The following is a 27,000-nucleotide window of genomic DNA, read 5'->3' on the forward strand; positions in this document are numbered from 1 at the left end:
TAAACACGTGTCTTCAGATCATTCTAAGCTCTCAATAGTCCAGATACTACACAAGTTGGAATAAATTTGACTAATTAAACATACAAACATAGATCTGTCGTTATTATCAAATTCTATAAACGCCAATAACAGTACACAAGACCTCCTGATGGGTTCAATAATCCACTAATGTGTGGCGGGGTAAAAGCAGATTGTCCTTGTCTCAGCTGAGGTTCAATGTTTCACTAATATGTGGCGGGGTAAAAGCAGATTTTTCTTCTCTCAGCTGAGTTTCAATGTTTCACTAATATGTGGCGGGGTAAAAGCAGATTTTCCTTGTCTCAGCTGAGGTTCAATGTTTCACTAATATGTACCCGGGTAAAAGCAGATTTTCCTTGTCTCACCCATCCTTTTTGTCATACAAATGTTTGATTAGAATATATACAAGAGATGATCTAATCGTGGTCAATACCAGTTTGCACTGCTTTTGTCAAGATCCTATAAAAAGGACAAGGTCTGTTTCCTTCATAATAATCATTTCCCATTGCTACATTCATTCATTTCAGTTTAGGTCGTTTTATCCAAAAACTGATATTTTACTGGCGTTAAGGAAACATGACTTGGATAAAATCAGTGGATATTAAACAAGAAGTGCAAATTAAAAACAAAAATAGCAGGTATAAATGTGTACGAGACGGACCTTGGGCTTGGCTTGTGGCATTTGCTAGTGCTCTTGGTTTATCAGTGACATGTTCGTTCTTCTCAAATAATGGGCTATTTTATACATACATGGTAGAGGAACTCAGTATCGAATTTACCCTACTGACCTTGATTGGTTCAATAAATACTGCCATAGGTTTAACTGGAGGTTTGTGTAATACAATTAGAAACATTCAATTTATATTGTCACAGACTTAACTGGGGGTTTGTGTTATACGATTAAAAACAATATTGGATAAACTGAGAAATCAATCTGTGTTAGCAGTTTCTCAATCATAAGAGTAATTGGTTATATTTGGTCCATATATAAAATGGTTTTAAGGTGAATATATTTGACTGACTAGAGTCACTTGACCTTGAAATATTTTTACCGCTCAATGGCCCATGTAAAATTTTATTACAATGTGTATTTCCTTTATGCTATTGTAATAAGATCTGAAGGGTGTTTATGTCTATCTGAAAAGGCTTGCTTAGCCTTGTTATCAATTCTAGGATTCGATAATGACTTCATCCACTTGATTTAAATCTCATTTTCTTGGTTTTAAGACTTATTTCAAGTTTTGTTACCATGTCGTGTGATCATTGTTTCAAATATTTCAAATATGAAATGCAGTTATAACTAATTAGGTGGGGAATTTTTGTGTGCGTACTGTAGTTAAAAGTTAGGCAAAGATTTTAGAAGGATTCTTAAAATTGGTTAATTGATAAGAAATATCTATAACTATGTGTACATTATATTTACAGCTGTATTTGCAGTTCAGTTAATAGAACGATTTGATGTTCGACCAGTATTAGTTGTTGGGGTACTTTTCCAATTCCTTGGCTGTTTCATGTCGTCCTTTGTATCATCGTATCCTCTCTTGTTTTTTTCCATGGCTGTAGTGTTGGGTAAGTATCTGAGTTTTATTCCATGGCTGTAGTGTTTGGTAAGTATCTGAGTTTGTTTCCATGGCTGTAGTGTTGGGTAAGTATCTGAGTTTTATTCTCTGTAGTAATAAAATGTATCAAAATCTTTAAATGAAGTAATAGGACGGGAAAATGAGCAGGAATTCTTGTTAATTACAAGATCAAAATAAAATACAGTTTTACCTTTCCTCTGAACCAGCTTATATACAATGCACTGAACCAGCTTATATACAAGAAAAAAATTCATGTAACAAAGCGATTATGTATGATTGCAAATAAATACGTGGATGTAAGTTATTCACCTACGATCTTCATCAATGCGTGAAACCCACACCGTAAATTCAGCTATCTATACAAATTACCTTCAATAATATTTAATAACTTGACAGTTATCTCTTTTCGTTATAGTTTACAAAACTTTCATCTCAATTTGTCTTTGATAAATGTGTACGGTTTTATATAGATGTTTCCTCTTAAAGCAGTGTAATTTTAAATTTAGAAATAATACAGAGGTTCTTAGGGGACATATACAACTCAGTTGGAAAGGAATATGACAATCTGATTTGCACCGCCCCTAAAGTAGATAGTTTCACAGTAATTCTGAAGCCCGTCTTCGATTGTTGATATAGTTTATGTTACTAGTTTGGAAAGATGCTTCGTGGAGCACTCGGCAGTCACAGCTATTTATGTTGTTTGTAAGGACCGTTTTTCATTTTGGAAATAAAAATAAACAGGACTATGGTTTAATTGTAATTTCCCCTTTTGTAAGTTATATGGGAGTTTAATATATTCTGTTTACAGAGTTGGCATTGTCGGTTCCTAATTCCATTAGCTCAGAGTTTATGGTTTTACCTGCGGAAACAAAAGCACATTTGTCATGGATGAAGCACATTTGCCAAGCAAAATTTGTGTCTTCGACGATTGTTATAGCATAAGTGTCAGAAACTCATTTATTTTATTTCATTTCAATTGTTTGGGTTTTTTTCTTGTTTTTTTTTTTGCTTCCTTTTGATCATCTAACACTCATATAGCACTCTATGGATTTCCAAAATTTTGAGCATTCCTTATTAAAAAAATACACTAAAAACGCTTTGTACGTACAATGTATACAGCTTGTAATGTGTAAAAAAGAAAGTTAAGTGAAGTCCACTGTGTTCGCTATTTCTGGACGTCAGAAAGGTTCCCGTCAAATTTTGACGTCATAATAACCGGGACAGATTTTCAAATAGCGATTAGGTGAATGGTGAATTTAAACTACTATTGCCAGCTAAACCTCCCACTTTTAAGAAATGTTTTCAAAATGGGACGGGCATTTTTTAATCATCAGCTTTCCTCTTTACTTTTCTGACAGGCATTGGATCAGCGTTATCATATGTTACCTTTATTGTTGCTGTGGATAAATATTTTGATAAGAAGAAATCTATAGCGATGCCACTTGCGACTTCAGGAGCATCATTATCTGGAACGATTTTTGCCCCGATATGTCAACGTCTTCTTGAACACTACGGATTTCATGGCGCCATGCTCATATATTCGGCGATTTTCCTGAACTGTTTAGTTTGTGCAGCTCTGGTTTTTCCACTTGAATCTAAAGGTAGAATATAAACGTATCCATCAATAGTCCTTTTTATCAAAATGTAGTAAATAGTATTTCCTCATATTTTTCTGTTGACCAGAAAATGAGAAGGACAAATCTTTAAGAATAAATATCATTCATAATAATTTTGCTTCAAACAATTTAAAAGTTTGAAAACTACGAAACAGTAGATAGTTAGAGGCAACTTTTGAACACCACTGTTCGAAAGTCATAAATCGATTGAGAGAATCCGGGAAACAAACTGAAACCGAGGGAAACACAAAAAATATAACAGGAAAACAACGAAACAATAAAGACAATGAAATGCAACAAAACACAAACGACAATGGAACACACATTGAAACGAACTATAAGCTTTTTCGTAAATAAAAAAACTAAATAAAGGTAACAGTAGTATACCGCTGTTCGAAACGCATAAATCGATTGAGAAAAAACAAATCTGGGTTACAAACTAAAACTGAGGGAAATGCATCAAATATAAGAGGAGCACAACAGAAACACAACATTAAAATGTCACACACACAGAAACGAACTATAATATAACAATGACCATATTCCTGACTTGGTGCAGGACATTTTAAGAAAAAAAAATGGTGGGTTGAATCTGGTTTTATGGCATGCCGAACATCCCGCTTTTAAGGCAATGTTAAATATAACATTAAAACTACAACATTACATGACAGGATTACAATACTTATAAATAGGAGAAGATATAGGACAGAGAAACACACGAACAATAGCTAATAAAAGGTACCAGGTTTAAAATTAAATACCCCAGCCATAGGTTTCGTCCACACAAGACTAACCAGTGAAGCTCATATGAAACAAGTTCGAAAGCCAAAACAAGTACAAAGTTGCAGAGCACTGAGGACCAAAAGTTCCAAAGACGAAAGCATCATTCTCCCTTATTAATCATTGGTTTTTAATGATAAACGTTACTTAATTGTAAGGATATCGGATGTTTCGCCTTTCATTGGTCTCAGTAGGAATGAACAAACGGGTTTCTGATCGTTTCAAAAAAGTTTATACATCCTTTGTTTAAAGATATGTTGTTTTTCCAGCAAAACAAGTCTCAACAATATCATATAATTACAAATGCAAAATCTTTATTTGGGATTTCACACTGACGACTCTTTGAGGGGTCCGTAGGTGGCCTGTTGCAAGGCCAAATTTCTGTCCCTATCCAATATACCCTCATTTTCCAGTGGCAGTCCAAATTTCCCCGACAATCATCCTAGATGGCCTCTATTACAACAACCTACCTATTGTATTTATTGTGAACTTGTTCTCGTCCTGAATATGCATGAAATATTTGCCACTGGACGTTAAGCAACCAACAATCAATCAATCAATCACACTGACGACCTTGGAATTTACAAACATATGACGAATCTTGATATACCGCTTCATCATTCACGAAAGAGCAGTTTAGAGAAAATGGCAAATCCGTCCTTGTTTCTTTTTGGTATTAACCTACAAGAAATTCGGTTATATATATTTTCTAAAATTTCTCATACAATTACTAAAGGGCTCATCATTGTAGTTTGTTATACACAGATTTAAGTGATTCACATTGCAGACTTTCTATTATATATGCTGGGCCATCTATCCAACTATGAGATTATCTCACTGAGCGGCCACCAAAGCCCCTCAAATAGAATCATTGGTTATGTATTTAGTTACATTTCGTATTTAAAACTCTGTTTGCAATTTTCATAGCTTAAATATTTATTTACCAGTTATTATTTAATTACAGTAACTATCATTTCATATATCTGAAACTATTAATATTCAATAACTCAATCATTTCAATCAACTGTTAAAATTCATTTATGTCCAACTTTTTTTATCGTCATTTTCTTATCATTTTATTTTGGGGGAACATAAACACTATTTCTAACTATTATCAAGAATGCAAATATTCATGTTGTTGATGGAAAAAGATAAAATACATAGATTATGTGACATTTGACTTTTTTGCTATTACTTACAACTAACTTCTATTGCAGAATCTCAAAGAAAAGTAAGTGAAGACAATTCAATGGGAATGTCATTTAGTAGAAAGCCGTCGTTTATCTTGTACATGTTGACGAACTTATTGTATATCATAGCAAATTTTATACCTAACGGACTCCTTCCTGAGACAGCATTGTCCAAAGGAGTAACACAAAACGATATATCTCTAACATTTTCTGTAAACGGTATTACACAAGTTATTGGACGTCTGATGTTTGGATTTCTCTCCCACAGATTACCGCATCATATAAAATACTTATGGATTATTTACCTTTTTGGATTTGGATTATCTTTGTTGATTGTGCCTTTATCGACAACGCTCGTTCATTTTTTTGTTTACAACCTTATAAATGGAATTTTCAATGGTATGTACGTAAATTTATTCATATTAAGGAGAATATTTTTACATTAAAAGAGTAAAAATAACGGAAGGGAAAAAAAAGTATTACTAAATAGGTCGGTTGGCAATCGAAAAATCATTCAGTCAGTTGAAAATCCGTCTTTACGATATAAATCAAAAGTGTACTTTCTTTCGGTGCTCTTATCTGCTTTTTAAATAATGACTTTTTCTGAACAATGTCAAAATGATTTTTAAAGTTTTAAAATAATACCAAACTTACTTTGTTCAATTCGGAATCAAGATACACGAATAAGAACACCCGATTAAGTAAATTCCAGATTATTAGTCTCTGACTTGTCATGATGTCGAATATTTATCAATGGTTAACTGGACGTAAACAAAACTAAACTGTATATAAAACGGGAAAATTTTGCGGTGTATGTCAATTTTGATGATATTTCCCAAATATAGATAACGGATTGTTCGAGTAGTTACCTTCTTCTCCATCTCACTAAATATATCAATTGAGGTTTTCTATTGAACAACTTTTTAATTACAGGTGGTGCTAACATGGGCTATAATCTAACCCTTAGAAACATAGTCGAACCAAAACATTACGGAAGAGCAATCAGTATAGCATTAGTAATGCAGGGATTAGGAGCTCTTGTGGGGAATCCTTTCGCAGGTTTGTTAAATTTGTACTGTGTAGACAAAAACGAAGGTCTGGCGTACCAAAGTAAATCTGATATTTCTAATGAGTTATACTTCATCAACAATGCAGTCATTAAAACACACAGAAACCATATAACAAGCACCCGATTAACACAAGTGTAAAATACATTGTCAATCTTTTACATATCACCTTTTTATTTACTTTATGTTCAACCGTTTTCATTTTTGCAATTGCATCAATGGCATTTACAAAAAAGAGGATATAATAAGGCGGACATTGAAAATTCATAAGTCGAGATAACCTTGCAAAAGCGATATAGATGACAAAAAGACAAAAAGACAAAAAGACAAAAAGTACACACAACATTCCATAAAAAGATAAAGACTGAGCAACGCAGGGCTAACATCTGGTAGTTAAAATTCGGTAGGAGTCTTCTATATTTGTAAGTCTGCATATTTGCATACTCCAAATAAAATTAATTCATTATCATTTATGAATTTAATGTTTTAGTCAAGTCTTATTACTTAACAATTATTATCAACAAGTAGTATATAGTAAAGAATGTTAAAAAAAATCTTATAACCTGCTATTGGTACGTTCAACTTGGTTTTGTATTTGGTCTTTTAAACTTTTCTTGATACGAGCGTCACTGATGAGTCTTTTGTAGACGAAACGCGCGTCTGGTGCAACTACAAAATTTCAATCCTGGCATCTATGATGAGTTTTATTGGTACGGCATATTAATCAATTTTATACTTTTGTAGCTTTCCTGAAAGACGTTTCTGGTAGTGGAGATATACCATATTACTTTGGATGTTTTATTTTTATTTTATCGGGATTAGTGCTTCTACCAATTTCAAACATAAATCAGTCAAAATCACCTGAGATAGAAATTACTGTATCCGAAAAAGGCGTGTATTCTCATAAAGTCATCGATAACAACTTTTACGCAGTTAGAGAAAGAGATTATGAACTTTTCAATGGTCCTATCATTTGATGGATAATGTCCAAACACTTTCGAATCCACCAAAACATTTGTTGATATTTGTTTAACTCTTGTATACGAAATTTGCGCTATGATACGACAAAGACCGGTTGGATATAGCTGATATTCTAAGGATACATTCTTGATGATTTTATCAATTTTATCCGAATAAATGTCAGTGATACGAAATAAATGAAAAAATGAAAAAACCCAGATAAGTCTTTTAAATTCAATGTGTAATTTAAAAAAAAAACTGAAAAATCCACGAGTAAAACATATAATCATTTTTACTCAAAAACTAATCTATATATTTTTCTAAAAGATTTTCCACTGTCACAAAACGTATTTTATGACTTCACAAGAATTAATTGTTCAAATACGGTATATACACGACGATTGACACCGAGCAGGTTATCCGACGTAATCCATTTTTTTTTTTAAATCTCCCCATAGGTTTATTGAATGACATAAATAATTTATCTGGTGGTGGTGGCTTATTATTCATATTTCACATGAAGAGATATGTATTTCGTATCACATTAAAATATGTATGGTTTGAATAAGTGCTATTGATATGTGTTAATTTGGCAGGTCTTTCCAGCAATATGTAACAAAATTCCAATATTTCAGTTGGCTATTAGTCAATATTGTCTTTCAAAGGCCAAAAGTTCAACTTCTGTCTATTGTAACGGATATGTAAAACTAATTGAAAGACGTATAAAACCCTCACATTTTTCACCAAAAAGTTTCTATTTATCAAATTTGGTTCAAATCAGTAGCATACACAAAACAGTTCATTTCAGACGATTGAGCGCATATCAAAAAGCAAAAATTAATGTATATCAAAATAGTAATATCTAATAACATGGAAACGCTACTCAAATGCCGAATTATTTAGTAAGAGAACAATATCTACATAGCGAAAAACATTAAAGGATACTGCTACATTTTTCCAAAAAAGTTCCTGTATGATACAAAAAAGTTAAAAAGAAAAGGATCTCCGTCGGTGCCCATAGGAATGCCGATAGTTTGTTGAAAAACACGTCCTCCTTACGTTACAAATATGTTGTAAATCATGAAATCAAGCATATTTATTTTTGAGTCTCAGGGAATTGTTTGTTTGATTCAGAGGTGGTTTTTTTTACACAGTAGGATTTTTCCCTCTCTAAAACAGTAAAACAAGATATTTGTATCTACGTTGGACATTCTCGTTTTGAAACAAAGCAATTTTAACTCTTTCAATTTGTCTTTTAGTTTGGAATGGGGAATACTGGTGTAAAAAGTCGTGGGGGGATGTTAAGTTTCCCAGCAAGTTGAGTTATTTTGGTCGTACGCCAATTTGCATGTTTGGGTCTTATACTCCTCGGCTTTTAAAATGTTTTTGCGTGAGGATTCATGATGAAACTGAATCCCGATCAAAACGCGTCGAACACAACGAGAGCGGAAAGCCAGTAACAAAAATCAACGGCCACGTAAATTTTTATTCTTAAACTTTAATTGCTTGAGTAAGTATAATGTGTATGCATTACTCAATATATAGTGTTTAAAGTTAAAAAGGCAAACTGTATATCTGCTTTATATTTATATATAGATGTATATTTGTGTTAGAAGTAAGAATAAATTTAATTTTCGTAAAGTTTTATAGAAAATTGTCACTTTTTTACCCTTTTCCATGATTTCATATGTGGCAATATCCCTCAGCCATTGCAAACTTGGTTGAAGAGCAAAGAATACGTTACATATTTCAACAGAAATATTTATAGCAGAGGGGTAGCGCCACCTATGACCTTAAGAAGAAAACAAGCATAATTTTCTGCCAAATTAATCTTATGTTTAAACAAAATTCATTTACATTTATGACGGAACAAATACATGACTTTTAATAAGTTAAGTTTTCACCGGAGCTACTTAATTTTATTTGTTTTGTATACGGTTTTATATTCAGTTAAAAGCTTATGAATAAATATGATGCATTATAAGCAAAGAGGGCTTACGTTTTACCGTTTTTTTCATGGACGTCAAAATCTATAACTGAATTTAGCATAAGCGCAAGAAAAACAATCATAAACGCAAACTATCTTGATTGATAATGGATTAAGAATTCGTACGTATATTCTTCTTTTTTTTTGCGATGCTGTTTTCTGTATAAAGAATTCAAACACATTATCTTTTTTCTTTATTTATATAAAAACTAGGAGTCCAATCCCACCTGTTTTAGATCAATGTTTGTATGCACATAACTTTGATACGTGTAAAATAGATTCTAATTTAGTATGACTATAAGTTTAACCTTGATAAGTGTCAAGAGTACTTAACGTTGTAATTAACATAAAAGATGTTGAATCATTGCCCATACACTCATTTCACTTGTGATGGTATAGATTTAACATACTGAGGAAACAAAATGTAAATTAACCAGTGTTCAAACGCATTAACTTGTTTTAAGTTCATTCTTAGTCATTTGTATTTCTTATGTTAGGTTATGCATAATTATACGTGTATATATCGATATAAAGTCTTTTAAAAACAATAATGATAGACAAAACTGGAGAAATTAAAATAAATCAAATCAGAGATATAGGTCTAGAAAGTGTGTTCTTTGGTTCACCTACATGTATCGAGAGATTAAAAAATTAATCGAAAATTACCATGTGTCCAATCAAAAATACATGATGTCAATAAAGGCAACAGTAGTATACCGCTGTTCAAAATTCATAAATCGATTGAGCGAGAACAAATCCGGGATATGAACTCAAATATTCAGAATATTTAGTTAATCTTTATTGCTAGTGAGTCCTGTCGACTGTCGTGTTACTCCTGTTAATATAATCTAACGTCACATAATATTTGATTTGTTCTTGTATTTTGTCGACCTCTATTCATTATCCTTAGATTTTTCCCCCTTAAAATTATGATTAGATGTGAATGTTTGAAAATAAAACAATCTAAGTAAAAAACAAATTAGTTACAGTAGAATCAATATACGTTTGCATATACAGTATGACAACATAAAACCCTGCAAACGAAAACTAAGCAAAATAAACCCCTTTTATTAAAGCAGTCAGCAGCGTGTATTTTAGTGGTTGTCGTTTGTGGTTATAATATTTGTATTCCGTTTATTGCTTTTTACATCATGCCTTAGTTTTGTTTAACTTTTTATATTTGTTCATGTTGCCTTTAATGGCTTGTAATGCTGTATTGGATTTTGTCATTTTTGTGTGCCGTACGGTTACACATGTTGCTTACATTTACGATATTTGATCGCTGACGGAGAGTTGGTTCATTTGCATCAATACCACATCTTCTTATTTATGTATGAACTCCAGTGTTCTGGGATAATAGGCAACATATTTTGTAAAAGTAAGCACCAGTCGAGATGTTGCTTTAAAAACAATTCTCATATAAGTAGCAATCGCTGATGTAATAATCGAGTTATCTGACAACGGCAGTTTCGGATACGTGTGTGTAATTTTTGATTGAATAATATTGTTTGTATGCATTATGATTTGTCCTGTTTGGGAAACAGATGTTAGTCAGTTGGAAGGGGACAATAAATAGCTGACCCATCCATCGAATGTTGGAAGTCTACTAGAATATATAATTTGTGTACTAGTTTTAATTGTAACTACAAGAACTCTCAAATCCGAACTTTGTAACTTTATTGGTTTTTTTTGTGCTTTGTTTCGATCGGATGAGTCTGTTCCTAGTTATCTGCAAATATGTTTAAACTGTGTTGGTTGTCTGTAAATATCTTGAAACTGTCCAAAGTCAAGAGCCTGTGTTTTTATGTGTTGTTGTCTTTTGTTGGTGTATATTTGTATTTTGTTTATTGTTTTGTACAGCAAACATGCAATTAGTTTTCTTGTTTGAATTGATGGACTAGTAATTTGCCCATTCGGGGGCCTTTATAACTTGCAATGCGGTATAGGTTTTGCTCGTTGTTAAGTAGTTATCAAAGGTACCAGGATTATTAAAAGCCACTCGGTGACATATAGCTACTACATCATTTGTTATTTGATTTTAGTCGATAATTGTCTCATTGGCGATCATACCACATCCGTATATTGTTATATTACAATTATTTTGTATAAATACATGCAAAAGCAGACGTGACCTTACCTCCTGTTTTGTATACATGTGTACATATATATAGTGTATTGTATGTTTTCCTCTCGGTTTGTGACGTTCACTTGGTTCACGGAACCTTTTTCAACTATATAATGGTATTTAAAAAAACTTTGAAACTTAGTACTACAGATAACGACAAAAGTGACAATATTGTAAAACATCAGATAAAACCAGATGGAGGTTGGGGATGGATTGTGACATGTGCTATGTGTCTATGTTTATGTTTATCTACAGCTTTAAGATCCAGTATGGGAATCTTATATACGCATATGATAGATGAATTCGGATTTGATTTGACAATGTTAAGTCTTTTAGGCTCAATCAATGGTGCTTTATCTTATACTGGAGGTTTGTAGTATTTAATCCACACAGGAAGATGTTCATTATATCAATTTCATCATTGAATACATTCTAAGAGTCGTTGGGAAAAATGAACATAAATAAAGAGGTTTTTTTATAACTATTTCTTAAGCATTGTATAACATTGTAGTCTCGAGCACACGCATACTTGTCATGTCCATGGTGTATGGTGTTTAAGTTTTAGTAATCCTCCTTTTAATGAGCAGAAGATAGGATGAACTTTTCTGTAAGTGAGCAACTAAGTGAGATAAATGACAATCTCGTATGATTATAGCCTGTTATCTATTTTTCGAAATGTGATCTGAAAACGTGATACCTAAATCGGCGTTAACTTAATTGGCAACACCAAACGATATTACGGCATTTCCATTGGCATTTGTTAGGTCATTGATGAATTTCAAAGGTTAAGACGATGTATATTTTGTCCATGTCAACGGACATATGTGATTTCTTCAATAAATTACAATAAACACTATAGTGCAAGGAACCTTGTGTTTGACCCTTAAAAAATGCATCAGAATATATTTTCTAGGAAATTGTGCGACATTTGGTTAAATTCCATAATAGGTATTAATTTCTATATAAAGTATACGGAAAAAGATCGTCAAAAGGATTTTTTTATCCTGAACTTGCCTATTAAGCAAAAAATATGCAACATGGAAAACTAGGGAGAGGTGTTTGATAGAAAAGAGCACTGGAAACGTCTGCTTCTGCTGGCTGGACATATATTATGGTTCGGTAACTTCCGTGCAATTCATGATTTGGTGGTACGATTCTAAGAAAAAAAGACATTTTGATACTTGACTTACTTTGACCGTTTTTCCTCGCTTCAAAACCGCCACCCCGTGTCAAATATATACGACATCCTGCATGTGGCGTTCTACACGGTCGGTAGTCACTTATAAATCTTATGTAGACGAAACGCGCGACTAGTGTATTAAATTATAAGTCCGGTACCTTTGTTAACTATTTACACCACTGGATCGATGCCACTGCTGATGGACATTTCGTTCACGAGGGTATCACCAGCCCAATAGTCAGCACTTCGGTGTTGACATGATTATTATTTATATGGTCATTTCTATAAATTTCCTGATTACACTGATGAGTACTTTGTAGACGAAACGCGCGTCAGGCGTATTAAATTATAAACATTATAACTTTCATAACTATCAACATATATATCCGAGTATCGATACATTACTGTTTCAATGATTTTGCAGTAGGAGGGGTTATAGATGTGCTTTAACCACAACATGTTACTGTACCATGCTAGTCTATCTGTAACATATCTTAATCGTTTGGTTTATCTTTTTATCTCTGGGTTTTTTTCGAACAAGTCGGGTATTGGTGTTGATTTAATAAAAAATCTTCTCTGCCAATATAGTAACATTTCAGAAAACAATTTGCTGTATAAATAATGTATTGAAATAAGCTGTTAAATTATGTTTTCTTTCGATACTTTATACGTATTTACTTGATTGCAGCTTTCTTCACAGTGTCCCTTATAGAAAGATTTGGTATCAGACGAGTCCTCTGCGTTGGTGGATTGATACAGTTTACAGGATGTTTAATGGCAGCTTTTTCTTCATCCTTTGTCCTTTTACTGATATCTATATCAATTATATCGGGTATGAAATATTTATATTAGGATGAAGAATTGTTTAATTTCTAAAATATGTCGGTTTATAGTGGTGTGTGATTGCTGCCATGCTGAAATAATTTTAAGTAAGTCTGCATTGTAGCACTGCCATATACACGTATTAACGTTATTTGAAGAAGAAAAAGACATCTAAAAGCTAGTGAATAAATATTTTTCCATTTTTCGTCACTAATTTCTATATTAAAACTTTTTTCAACATTTGTTGTGAAATAGGAGAAACACTTCCCCGATCGATAAAAATTGAATATACATCTCTAGCAATTAATTAACTAATAGGCATTTTTTTATTTTCATGCTAAAACACGAAACCAAATGAGTTGCTGTTAGGTGACATGTGTTGTTGTAATAACAAATCTTTCCAGTCACGTGGTATAGCAAGTTTAAATTATTGTTTATTTTAACAGTAATGTTTTCTACCACAATACATTGATGACCTGAAAATTGTCACAATAACAATTATTGAATTAAGTTTTCATTGCACTTTTTGGATTGATATGCCTTTCCATTTTGGTAATGTTTCTTGCATACGTTACCGGTGTATAAGCTAGCTAATGATGTTTATATACAATACATTTTAGGACTGGGAAATGCATTAACATATGTTACTGGCGTAGTAGCTATTGATGCTTATTTTGACAAAAAGAAGACTATAGCTGTTTCACTTGCCACCACTGGTATTTCCCTTAGTCGTATAATATTCCCCTCTACGATGGAGTTCCTACTTTCAAAATATGGATTCAGCGATGCAATGATGATATTTTCCGCTATTCTGTTAAACCTTGTTGTATGCGGAGTAGTTGTTTTCCCTCAAAGATTAGCCAGTCAAAGTAAGTAATAAAAAGGTGTACATCGGTTAACATCCGTAGCCCCTATTTATAAAAAAAAGATGTGGCATGATTGCCAATGAGACAACTCTCCTCAAGAGACCAAAATGACACAGAAATTACAATTTTAGGTCACCATACGGCCATCAACAATGAGCAAAGCCCATACCGCATAGCAAGCTATAAAATACCCCGGAATGACAATGTAAAACAATTCATCCGAGAAAACTAACGGCCTTATTTATGTACAAAAAATGAACGCAAAACAAATATGTAACCCATATACAAACGACATCCACTGAATTACAGACTCCTAACTTGGGACAGGTACATACATACAGAATGTGGTGGGTTAAACATGTTAGCGGGATCCCTACCCTCCCCCTACCCTGAGACAGTGGTATAACAGTACAACAGCAGATGGAACTATAAAAATCAGTTGAAAAAGGCTTAACTCATAGGAAGGACAAAAATACAAGTCGACGTGGCCGGGAACTTGAACATCCCAACAACAAAAAAGACACTAGGTACAGATCTGAGAATACTCGCAGTTAACTGACAGCTTGTTCAAAGCCACTAACAACTAAGAAAAAACATCATGCATCTAACACTAAATTATCAATCCGTACACATCCAATATTGAATGGATTTTGTGTAAAGACGTCGTAAACAGAGAAAAACATAACCTTGCGCAATGCAAAGATTAAGATAGTTTTTTAATACAATAACGTTATTGAAATTTTAGCAACACGAAATAAAGAAAAGCCCAAGAAAATGAACTTTGAAATGTTCAGCAAGTTGTTCTCCCTTCAAAGAACATGCTGTGTTAAAATGGCTAAATTTTATTGATATATGTCATAAGACATCATTAAAACAACCTACTACTAGTGCATGTAAATATAAACTCACTGATCTTATCACTTGAAAGAATGAGAATATTTGATTTAAAACCCGGTGGACACCACTCTTACTGCCAGAAACATGTCATTCATTGAAATAATTAGATAAAACAAATTACAACACAATACAGAAAACGTTTACAATTCTAACAAATAACAGTATGAATAAACTCTAGTGATCTTGCGCCGCTATAGGCACCTGTCGGGGTTTTTTTTTTTGTACGGCAATGAAAATATTAAATCGTGTTTGACAGTGCTTCATCCGATGGATTTAGTCTGAAAATGGAATTAGAAATGGTTGTTTATCCTATCTGTTTTCGTTTGAATAAATATAATTCCAAAACTGATAGATTTATTACCGTTTAAAGGCTCTTTTAATGACAAAGAAGAGTCAAAATAAATAAAAAATTAATATTGTAAAAACAACAGAGTAAAGCTTCCAGACAGTAAACAAATTAACAGATGGTATCAACTATTCATGCGAGAACTTGTAAAGAATAACAAGAGTTGTTGGGATATATGCAAAACACACGATATGACAAAAGCCAGTGTGTTATTGTTTGATCTCAGAAGATGTGTTAAATGTTAGAATAATTGACAATTTCTGTTTTCTTTTGATAGAAGTTGTTACATCAAAATCAGAGAAGCTAGAAAAGGACATGGCGTTCTGTAAAAACCTGGGTTTTATATTATATGTACTGGCAAGTTTTTTATATTGCCTTGGTGTTTTACTTCCTGTAGGCTTCATACCTGAAACTGCTTCATCTAGAGGAGTAAGTGTAGCAAGTGTATCCCTTACATTTGTTGGAAGTGGCATTATGGACATATTAGGACGTATTATCTTTGGAATTATAGCACATAGGTATTCATTCTATGTATGTAAAATATGGAGCGCCTGTCTGGCAGGATTTGGTCTGTCAATGCTGATCGTTCCATTTTCCAACCAATTATATCAGTTTGTTTTATTCAACTTATTAAATGGTTTACTGAATGGTAAGGAATTCAGACATATAACGTACATATTTTCTCATAGGGATACGTGAAGTTAATTTTAAAAGGTTAAAAAAACGATAGTCTTCTTAAAAAAGAAAAGGGGTGGAAGGTACTAAATGGTTATTTAAATATCATAAATCAAAAGTGATGGTAAAAAAATGGAGGACGATAAAATAACAAGTCCATAGAAAATAAAAGATTGAGATGTAAGAACCCTATCTAAACTTGCTCCAACCATGTAGCTTATGATGAGTACCCTATTGGTGACGCCATGTTCTGCAATTGAAATTTCATTGAATTAATGTAACATAGTTATACCATGACTGTTATTCAACCCATAATGACGTCCGTGAATCTTTCGATTTGGTGACTTCAACGCCACTGTGAACCCCTAATGCAATGTATCCCCCCAAAAACAATTTTCACTCCAAGGATAATTCAAACTGGAATGTCTTATAAAATGGCAAAATCAAAAGCTGAAACACATCAAACGAATGAAAACAACTGTCATCTTCTTCATGTGACGATAATGCATTCCAACAGTAAAAACTATGTAAACATATATTACAGACATTCCGCATAACAAATAAACAAACAAACAAACAAATCTAACAAAACAATGCTTTCCTTATTCATGTTATAATGATGTAATATAACATTGTCAAATGGACAATGCGACATGTACCCAACATCACACAAAAATACCGCACGCCAGGTAAACTTACAAAATCAACATCAGAGTTTATTAACAGATCGAATTAAAAACGGTCATATTTCTGGCAGGCAAAGAAAATGATGGGCTAAACCTGGTTCTGCAGCTAGCTAAATTTCCCAGTTGAATGTTTACCGTTCCGTTATATTGACAAAATTTAGTGAGCAACCAAACAGAAATACTAAGTTGATGTGACAATAATGTATTCAAACAGTTAAAACTGTGTGAACAGATAATACAAATATTCCGCATAACAAATAAACAAACAAACACACTAATCTAACAAAGACGCCAGAAAGAAATGTAGTGGCAGTTTATAGTTGATTTATCTCAGAAGTAAATTTTCTTACCTACTAGAATCTATATATCGAACTGGGAAGACGTTTTCGATGATTTATGTTAGAAATATTGATTTTTTTTTATCTTTATTATAATCACACTTCTATATACATATCACAGATTACAATTACACATACATAAAACATCCATATCAATTATTGTCATTTTTCCCTGAAAAGAAAAAAAAAAACACAAAACAAATCGCTCATTTATTCTAAGTCATCAAAATGTCATATACTAAACTGATTATATCAATGTAACTTTTTTAGATTTTCATTTTTATATATAAAACAATAAAACCACATTTGAACTAGTACCAGAAACAAAAACGATACGAAATGTTAGCATACGCAAATTGCTATTCAATTAATGTTTTAAGTCCTAACAAAAAGCGGTTGGATTCCAAACCCGAATTTTGATACCTAATAAAAGCTATAATTTAAGAATTAATTCACGCATGAAATGGATCTTGTTTTTTAAATACTGTTCATTCAACAAACCATTACGGACAAATATTGCTATCTACCGCATGTTTTTTCCTGATATCGGAACCTTTAATCTAACTGATCAATCTATCCTATAATAAACTAATTGTATAAATATACTTTTTTTTATATTTTCATTTTTATATATAAAACAATAAAATAGCATTTGAACTATTACAAGAAAAAATACACAAAATATTAGCATACGCAAATGTTATGTTAGAAATATTGAATCACACAGTAAGCGCATATTTGTGCAGACTTTTCGAAATTGTTTTGTAATTAAACTTCAGCCGAAATGCTTTTGCGATTAGTCTTATTTTGCTACAATCTAGCAAATATTCCGTAAGATGCGAATTTAACAACAGACATATCGTACAAATATCATATACAAAAAATATAGCAAAACATGTTTTAATTAGGCGTTTCAAATATAAAATTTATAAATGAACAGCACTTTTTTATTTATGAAATTTTGCATAAACAAACAAACTCTTAATTGCACAATATCATTTTTTTCTGTTGTGTTTATTTTGTTTTCTAGGTGGTGTTAATCTAGGATATGCCTTGGCAATTAAAAGCATAACAGAACCAAAGTATTATAGTCGAGGAATAAGTATGTCTTTGGTTATGCAGGGTCTTGGGTTACTTGCAGGAAATCCATTGGCAGGTAGTTAGATGCAGTAATAAAAAAATCATGCTATGGAATTAGATTGGCTTGTCAAAAATACAGTATCTATTTACATTTTAAAAACCCGAAAAAAGTTACACCACCTATAAATTTATAGTCGGAAAAAAGAATTAAATAAAAAAAAAATATAAATATAAAAGTACTTTTAGCTTTTTCTTGTGAATGCAATAAGATTAAAAGAAACAAAATGTGTCTAAAAGACAAGTTTTACCGCATCACATTCTTTGAATGCCTGTTCCTAGTCAGTGGCCTGTAATTTAATGACAAAAATATTTTAAAGAAAAAGATGAAGTTTGACCAACCACAAGATTCTAAAGGTATGGAAATGATCATTAAACAATGGAAACATCATACTATATAGCAAGCACAAAAAGGCATCGAAAAGGTGACACAAATCAAAATAAAAAAACCAACGCCACACTGATTTATATAAGAAAAGAACGTAAATCAGTTAAGTCAGACAACAGTCAACAATAACATCCGGATCACACACTCCTGGTTTGAACATGCGTACAACCAATGTTACGATTTAAACATAATTTTAAGCGCGCTTTTCTATGGTCGTTTTGATTCAAATTTGAACGACTGCTTAAATGCGCCATTTTTATCTCATATGAGAATATTCAACAGCTATCGGAATTTTGTCTAAGTTTTCATAAACATTACTTTAACTACAAGTATTCATTGAAAAATTGTACAGTGTCTATCGTGCGAGCATCGAAGCAATTACTTGATGCAAAAGACTGGAAGTCAACCGGCTGATGTATTGATATAGTAATGTATACACATATGTACATTTTGAATAAGTCTACAAGAAAGGTTTTGATGCATAATCATATGTTTGCTTATACGTGTATATATATGAAATATTTATTTTTGTATCAATGTAAAAGCTGTATTACCTTCAAAAACACTTTTCAGCGTATCTACAAGAAGTAACTGGTAATAGGAATGCACCTTATTACTTCGGCACCATTATTTTCCTCATGACAGCTTTAGTTTTATTACCGTTTTCCGGGTCTATACAACGTGAAGAGAAAACAATTGAGATCAAAGTATCTTAACACCATCTTAGTAAAAATGACAATAAAACTTAACAGCAGTAATTGTTTATGTAATTCAATATTCAATACCATTTATTGAACTATATGTTTATATGTATATGCAAATGCTATAACCATATATTAAGGAGAAATTTCAATGACAGATTTTTCTTTTTATATATAATAATGAAGCATATCTTTTATTTCTGCATATCAAAAGATACGACATGTGTGTCACTGAACCATCATATGGTTAACAATAATACACATTAATTAAACGTTATAAATACAACCCTAGCTTTTACAAATTTTCATTATAATTAAAATGCAAAACACAACCCTTGCTTTTGCAAATTGTCATAATTATCAAAGATGATGATAAGATCAACAATAATTACATATTTTGGTGTATATATTGTTACGGCCAGAAATCGCCTTTAAATTGTAGCCAACAAAAGACACAAATCAATAGTAAAATTTAACAATATTTATTATACAAAAGTTTACAAAAGGTATTACACAAATATTACTGTTAACTTAACTGTCAAAATATGAGTCCAATCTGTTATCTTTATCTGTATCCGGAAATCTTTCGGAATCCAATCTGAATATTATGTTCACTACTAAGGTCACAATCCAGTATGATGTTGTTTGTAGAATAAAAGTGTCAATCCAAATGCTGTGAATACTAATGTCTATCAATGTCTATGTCCAAGTTTAATTATCAGATTTAACTTTAGTGTCTGTATATATAGTGTTGTCATGGAAAATTCTAGAACACTCTATAATGGAACATTGTGGAAAATCCTGGAAAGTTACAACGGAAGTTTCTGGAATAACGTAGAAGTTTAAATTACGCATCGTTTATAAGGATCATTCTAGAAAGTTCCAATCATTCTGTGAATGTTCCAGTGATTCCTAAACTGCACAGTTATAAGATTATTTGGTAAACAACTATCAGGCCATACAACACAAATTAGGCCAACATAAATAACATAATAATTACAATATCATAACAATATATATATATATATATATATATATATATATATAACTCGTCTAAACATCAACCCAACAATGTTAGATCTGTAAATTTGCTTTCGCAAATAATTTTTGGTTCTTCCCTCGCCGGCATTCGAACCCATGCTACTGTGATATCGTGACACCAAATCGCCTGCACTGCAGCCGTCCCGCTAGACCACACGACCACCTGGGCTCTCGTGGTCGTGTGGTCTAGAAAATATTTTTATAGATATTACAAAATATTATTATTTGCATATTCTAACTCGCATTTTGACCCAATGACAGCATATGAATATTTTCAACGAAGCACTGAAAATTAAGTTTACAATTGTAAAGTCCTAAACCTGCTTGTTCATAAATAGATATAAAGAGTCTTGGAGTATGTGGCATTGAAACGGAAATTGATTATTTACATATAATGTTATTTTTTATTCTATCAATAATGCTGTAAATTATCATTACTTAGTAAATTACAATAGTACTATTTATTGAATTGCTGTTAGATCAAATGACTGCATGCGATGCAATTTTACACTTCCTTGAGTCTTTCTAAAGTTACACTTCGGACTTCGATGTAGGATCCTTTCTAAAATCCATGAAATAACCCCAGAAGTGACACCAATACCTATCAAATAAAAGGCACTTTGTAAGTCTTGAAATTCAATTACTTTAGCTTGGAATTTGGTGCTCGTTTGTGTACTCGGTGGATAACCAGCTTTCAGCCAAGTGTCTATCAAACCATTCTCGTGCATTCGCATAATCCTGCAAAATTAAATAGTTAACAATTTATAACGTTTCTTGGATAAACTGTTCAAAGCAGAACTGTTATTCACTGATTTAAGAAATAACTTTTGTTTTTTGAGTTTACAAAAAAAAGTTAGGAGAATTTTTAGTTAACGTAATAGTGAATTGGAACTGATTTCACAAATTTTGTTCCTTGCAGTGATTGGGAATACTGTAACCTGTTTTTTAAAATATTAAGAGAATACCAGACCAAATAACTTAAAGATTTTAGCAACAATTTAATGCTTAAATATACAGCACATCGGTAATCAGATATAAACAAAGAGTTTGAACACGCACAAGCTATATATATTTACTAGGATATATAAACATGATATGGTAGAGAAAAGGATATGTCACTGCTTGACATGGGAAATTAACAATTTGAAAGTAAAAAAGTCATCAGTTTTATCATAGTATTTAATTTGAAGTCGTCCATCTGTGTCAATATCGAATGCAAATAAACAATATATGAAGCAGACTTTCTAGTTTCGGTAATATCTCAAGTTTATTGCGCTATATGTTAAACAAAGAGTCAGTGAAAACGGGCTATTGAGTGATAGGACATCATCAATCTATCTGAAAGTGAAATAAAAGAACCTTGCAAAATGTTTGTTTTAATAAGGTTACATTTACTTCTGCGTGATACAATTACAAAAACTAGTCGTAACGTCATGGTGCACGATAAGTTCCCATCGGAATATCGACTTTGTATCAATGTATTTATCCACCAAACTCAAAAGAAATCTTGTCGATCAAGAAGTCCAGTATTTGGATGAGATGTTTGGTGTTTTTGTGGTTGGAACTTGTATAGGACTTTACACAAAATAAAATTGATATGTGACCTTAAAAAGAATTTGTATCTACGATTCACATTTTTGAAGATAAAAGCTCTATCTTTCAACAGAGCATGCTGATTAAAAGTGTAAAGCGTAGAAAAACTGAGTTTCAAGCAAAATCATGGAAAAATGGTACCTCAGGAATTAAATGATGAAATTGATGTTGAAACGAGATTTCAAGGTTTTAATTATTTTTTAACAAGTCGGTATTCGAGTGTCACTGATTAGTCTTATGTGGACGATATGTGCGCCTTTCGTAAAAAAATTTAATCCAGGTATCTATGGATGGTTTATTTATATACTTACTCCCTTGAAAACATCTCTTCATAAGGAGAATTCTTTTGAAGTGCAAAAGCATTTGGAATTGTAGCAATAATTTCTGGTAGTATGAAAATGTCATATCCTCTAACTTTATAATATTGTGCAACTAAATTTACAGCAAAGTATGCGTAGTTCCCTCTTATTACTTTATCGAATTGTTTATCTTCACTTGACATGAGAACACTTGGGTCACTGTGGTTGAAACCGACGATTCCATTCCAGACCTCCTGATGAATTGGCAAGGTTGATTCCTGAATGATAAAATCAAATTATGATTTCAAAACGACAGCATTTCAGGGTACATAAACATACGTTTATATAGAAAGTATCAGGATAAATTGCTGTCTTCCGCAAAATTACCTACGGTGGTTTATGATACTGCATATAATGTCCATTTTGTCCATTACAAAGTAATCTTTAAAAACATAATTGCAATATTTTCTACATATACAGCATTCTTAAAAAAGTGTTTGTCCCCTACTTTTTTTCAATTTTTATCCAAAGTTACAGTTTCTTTTATTGAGCATGTGCAGTCATACACAACGTGAATTATATCAACCAAACATTATGTTCCTGCCTAAAGTATCATATCCTAAAATGTTACATGTATGTTACCTTCATGTGTTGATACTTTTATCTATTCATAACTTACGTAGACGTAGCAGTAATACGACTTTGTTACACTGTATTAACACCTATCTATTGTTCAAGACTTTGTTTTGAAATCTAGATATCTTTTGAGAATCTTTGTCATGTGGCTAACGCTGAGCACACATAAACCCTTATCCATATACACGGTATGACATAACTGTGGATCCGTACTGTCGTTTAAGATAAGTTAAATGATCAAGATGTATTCTGCGGGAACGTACTTTTAAATTTGATTTTAAAAGTGCATAATTCAAAAAATGACGGGAGCTTGGCAACTTTCGAACAATAAATTCAAAATACAGTAAGTAATTTCAAAATGGTACTTTTCATATGAACAATTCTAAATAAAAAAAACATGATAAAAATAGTACAAATGAGCAGAGTCATATTCGATAAAGTATGCCGATTAAAATTTCGATGCGTACAATGAGTTCCATCATATAAATTTTGATTAATACTTACAGATAAATAGCTATGCATAGAACCGTGACCATACAGTCCCCATTTATATTTTTCTTGTTGAACCATTCCCGCCATTGTAGTAAACGGCAATTCATCTTTGGCAACTGTAAGAAACGCCACCAAATTACCGCTATATATAGCCATGGAAACAATACAAAATATCCACCAATAACTCAGAACAGTTCGTCCTGTTTGCGAATGTGGTGTATTAGTTCCTCCTTTTTAAACAATTGAAAAATAAATCTGAATATGGGGAATTGATTTTATACAAGGAAAGAAGAATATGCATGCACTGAGGTAAAATTCGTTATGTCCATACCATTCCAACCGATTTGTTTTATTAATTTTGATTTCTATGTGTACGGTATGAAACTCACTCGATTATGGTTCATCAAGATACTTGTCCTGTTTATAGATATCGGTTTTACAAATAATCATGTATACTAATGCTTCATGAATATGTTCTGTTTATTTGGTTATAAAAGTTGATAAAAATTTATTAGGAAAATTAAAGTGCATTTTGCCTCACTAGTTGTTTAGTATCTGTGCATTTAAAGTGTAAAAGATGAGAAATCCACGTTTGAAATAAACTATGAAGGTTTACTAATTTTTATATAAACACATAAATGACTGATTGCAGCTCAGAGGGTTTTTTTTTGTCGCCGACAGGATATTAACTCAAAATAATGATCAACACGATGTTTAACATGGGTTTTGTATTTATATTTTATCATTTTCGTATTCGCAATGAAAGCAAAAGCAAATTGATAAAGTAATGGTTGTCAATCGTCCTCAATGTTTTAACATATACTGGCGTTATCTATTTATAATTGCCACATTACCTTGAGTTAACAGTGCTCCATAGTTGTACCAAAAACAATCAGCCAATTTACTCAGGCGATTTTTTTCCTTATTTTTCTCCAAAAAATAATATGGATTAACTTTTTCCACAAAACATAAAAATATTGTAACAAATATTATACTAGCAGCAATGTATGCCAGCACAGTTCCACTAAAAATATCAATGAGAGTTCTCCATTTGTTATCATCGTCGTCTATGGGTCGCCCTATCACGATCCTGTTGGTGTCGAAAAAGATTGGATACAAGAAATCAACAGCTTGTGATCTATCATACGTAACTGTTAAAGGAGCGGCAACAATGTCCACTTTCTGAAAATTATATTTAACATATCAAAGAAAAGAAAGATAGCATGTATTCTTATTCGTTATTTACCCACTGCATTTGCTTGCACCTGTGTTTCTCGTTTCTCGTTTTATAAACAGATAAGACCGTTGGATTTCCTATATGAATTGTTTTGCACTAGTCATGTTGGCGCCCTTTGTAGCTTGCTGTTCGGTATGAGCTAAAGCTTTGTATTGAAGTCCGTACTTTTACCTATAATTGTTTACTTTTTTTACACATTGTTGGGTTGTCTAATTGGCACCAATACTAAATCTTCTTATTTATATTGTCTTTTTTTTCTAATGAATTGACTTTTCACATGTAGCAAAGATTGCAAATCTTTTGTTTCTGCTGGGGTCTTGAAATATGGTCATCCAATGGACATCCCGCTCGGCAGTAAACCAATGCTTAAGTGGGATGTATGTTTGGCTGTAACAGATGGATAGAATACGCACTTTTGGTTGGTCGAAATTGCGGACGTTAAACCCGATGTCTCGTAATAGCTAGTTGGTACATATTTAATAAATACCTTTATCATTCTTTAAAGAAGGAAAATATGCGCCAAACATAACACTGATGCATTGACGTACGTGTATTCAAGAAAAGGACAGATGGGAATCTCTTCTCGAATGATACCATACATGTGAACCAATTTTCTGTGAATTTATTTAACATTACTGAGAATATGTTTTTGATGGATAATGAATTCTTACTCTGTCTTCAAGTAATCCGATCATTCCTGTCCAGGAACCATTTTTCTTTATTCCCCATTGTCCGTCTTCTGGTTCAACTATCCTAAACCTGTTTGTAAAAATATGCTACCTGATTTATATAATTATTTCATGACTTTTAAACATGTTACAAATATGCGAATCTTGAAATGTGGCACCGTGAGATTGTAAAGTCACTGTTCGAACATTGATTTGAACAGGGACAAATCAGGTGCCGGTTAAGGGTAAGCATGTTCTGTCCAATATGTGATACCTGAGTGTTGTTCATGTTTGCACAAATCCGGTGACAAATATAATTCAGTTGGTCACATTCAGGCCTAGAAAAAAGAGAGCGGGAATGTGGGAAGAACCAGTAAACATATCCGTCGTCATCTGTAAAACAGATATACCTTATGGTTAGCCAAGTCTTGATGGCATCTGTTTAATTTTCGGTGGAATTAATATATCTTCACCACTTCGAAATCTAGGTTTGATAACTTCCGTGTGAGCACCAATACTCTACCAAGGAAATCATGATAGGAAACGTAAGCCCTAGAGTCGTATCGAATTGGAGATATTTACGCCATTTTCAGGCATGCTGATATGATGTTACATAGAAATGGAAACTACACAATCGGAAAGCTGAATTCATATTTTTTGTCATTAAGATTTGTCAACAGGCGACCCTCATTGTAAAATTTGTCATGTAAGTCAAGATAGGACGCAGACTTCAGCCTTGAATACATGCTTTTTTTATTTTTTTTATTGGCTTTGAACTACCTGACAGATCTGTACTTAGTTTCAGATAAGGGAGAAGGTTTGGTACCATTAAAACGTTTAATCTTGTTGCAATTGTTTGCACTTGTCCTAAGTCAGGAATTTGTTGTTCAATAGTTGTCGTTTGTTGATGTGGTTCATAAATGATTCTCGTTTCTCGTTTTTTTAATAAAGATTAGACCGTTGGTTTTCCCGTTTGAATGGTTTTACACTAGTAAGTTTTTGGGGCCCTTTATAGCTTGCTGTTCAGTGTGATCCAAGGCTCCGTATTTAAGACCGTACATTGACTTATTTTACTTTTATAAATTGTAACTGGGATGGTTGTCTCATTGGCCCTCATACCACATCTTCTATATCTATTTAGTGTCTTTTTGTTTTGGGGATGTATAGGTACCTGTCAACTTTAGATGTATTTATGTTTTTTATACATCTAATGAGTTGAGCATTTTTCAACTGATTTTTATAACTTGGTCTTATGTTATACTGTTACACCACTGTCGCAGGTGAGGGAGGGTTGATCGTTCACAAATATGTTTAACACCGCATCATTCATTATGTGCCTGTCACAAGTCAGAAGCACATAGTGCAGTGCACGTGGTTGTCGTTGGTTCATGTATATCATTTTTTTTTCATAAATTATATTGTTATAAAGAAAGCTTTTAGTGTTCTCAATCGAATAGTTTCATATGTTTCATGTCGGGAACTTATATAGCCGACCATATGTTATGGTTTTTTTTCTCATTGATGAATGCATTTTGGTTGCCTATAATTTTTCTTACATCCTGTTTCTTTGAACTTTGACGAATATGTGACTAATTGGCTATTATACAACATCTATTATTTTTATACTTAACATAAACCCCTTATTCTTTATTTTAAGATCGATGGGAAAGGTACG

General features: G+C 32.4%; 3 protein-coding genes across 6 annotated transcripts in view; 2 read left to right on the forward strand and 1 right to left on the reverse strand.

Moving 5' to 3' along the window:
- The first annotated feature begins 594 nt into the window (after nucleotides 1–594).
- On the forward strand, nucleotides 595–8,856 carry LOC139515529 (monocarboxylate transporter 13-like). Its single transcript, XM_071305105.1, has 6 exons — nucleotides 595–847; nucleotides 1,444–1,587; nucleotides 2,957–3,199; nucleotides 5,212–5,583; nucleotides 6,118–6,243; nucleotides 6,996–8,856. Exons 1-6 carry the CDS (start codon nucleotides 595–597, stop codon nucleotides 7,226–7,228), a joined length of 1,371 nt encoding a protein of 456 aa, XP_071161206.1. The 3' UTR covers nucleotides 7,229–8,856.
- Nucleotides 8,857–11,317: 2,461 nt separating this feature from the next.
- Nucleotides 11,318–19,707, forward strand: LOC139517936 (monocarboxylate transporter 13-like). 3 transcript variants are annotated; one of them, XM_071309492.1, is made up of 6 exons: nucleotides 11,325–11,692; nucleotides 13,192–13,335; nucleotides 13,946–14,194; nucleotides 15,712–16,083; nucleotides 18,164–18,289; nucleotides 19,232–19,707. In XM_071309492.1, exons 1-6 carry the CDS (start codon nucleotides 11,437–11,439, stop codon nucleotides 19,372–19,374), a joined length of 1,290 nt encoding a protein of 429 aa, XP_071165593.1. In that variant the 5' UTR covers nucleotides 11,325–11,436; the 3' UTR covers nucleotides 19,375–19,707. The 3 variants fall into 3 exon arrangements, with proteins under 3 accessions (XP_071165592.1, XP_071165593.1, XP_071165591.1); XM_071309491.1 differs by lacking the exon at nucleotides 15,712–16,083 and having other exon boundaries at nucleotides 11,318–11,692; XM_071309490.1 differs by lacking the exon at nucleotides 13,192–13,335.
- An 835-nt stretch (nucleotides 19,708–20,542) lies between these two features.
- Nucleotides 20,543–27,000, reverse strand: part of LOC139517937 (probable glutamate receptor) — a 39,845-nt gene continuing 33,387 nt past the window's right edge. Inside the window, exons 9-13 of one of the 2 annotated variants that reach the window (XM_071309494.1) lie at nucleotides 25,329–25,416; nucleotides 24,275–24,602; nucleotides 23,433–23,536; nucleotides 22,305–22,570; nucleotides 20,543–21,138 (exon numbers count right to left, since the gene is read on the reverse strand). In XM_071309494.1, coding sequence (XP_071165595.1) covers nucleotides 20,862–21,138; nucleotides 22,305–22,570; nucleotides 23,433–23,536; nucleotides 24,275–24,602; nucleotides 25,329–25,416 — 1,063 coding nt within the window. In that variant the 3' untranslated portion in view covers nucleotides 20,543–20,861. Of the gene's footprint in view, nucleotides 21,139–22,304; nucleotides 22,571–23,432; nucleotides 23,651–24,274; nucleotides 24,603–25,328; nucleotides 25,417–27,000 lie in introns of both variants that reach the window. The other variant, XM_071309493.1, reaches the window with a different exon arrangement.

The sequence above is a fragment of the Mytilus edulis genome, chromosome 3 (genome assembly GCF_963676685.1).
Source record: "Mytilus edulis chromosome 3, xbMytEdul2.2, whole genome shotgun sequence".
NCBI lineage: Eukaryota > Metazoa > Mollusca > Bivalvia > Mytilida > Mytilidae > Mytilus > Mytilus edulis.

Excerpts from the sequence above, each read along its gene's own strand:
- LOC139515529 (XM_071305105.1), top strand. The coding sequence starts at position 595 with ATGACTTGGATAAAATCAGTGGATATTAAACAAGAAGTGCAAATTAAA. Across the intron at positions 1,588-2,956 it reads TTCCATGGCTGTAGTGTTGG|GCATTGGATCAGCGTTATCA; the intron begins GTAAGTATCTGA and ends CTTTTCTGACAG. Across the intron at positions 3,200-5,211 it reads TTTTCCACTTGAATCTAAAG|AATCTCAAAGAAAAGTAAGT; the intron begins GTAGAATATAAA and ends CTTCTATTGCAG.
- LOC139517936 (XM_071309492.1), top strand. The coding sequence starts at position 11,437 with ATGGTATTTAAAAAAACTTTGAAACTTAGTACTACAGATAACGACAAA. Across the intron at positions 11,693-13,191 it reads TGCTTTATCTTATACTGGAG|CTTTCTTCACAGTGTCCCTT; the intron begins GTTTGTAGTATT and ends ACTTGATTGCAG. Across the intron at positions 18,290-19,231 it reads TGCAGGAAATCCATTGGCAG|CGTATCTACAAGAAGTAACT; the intron begins GTAGTTAGATGC and ends AACACTTTTCAG.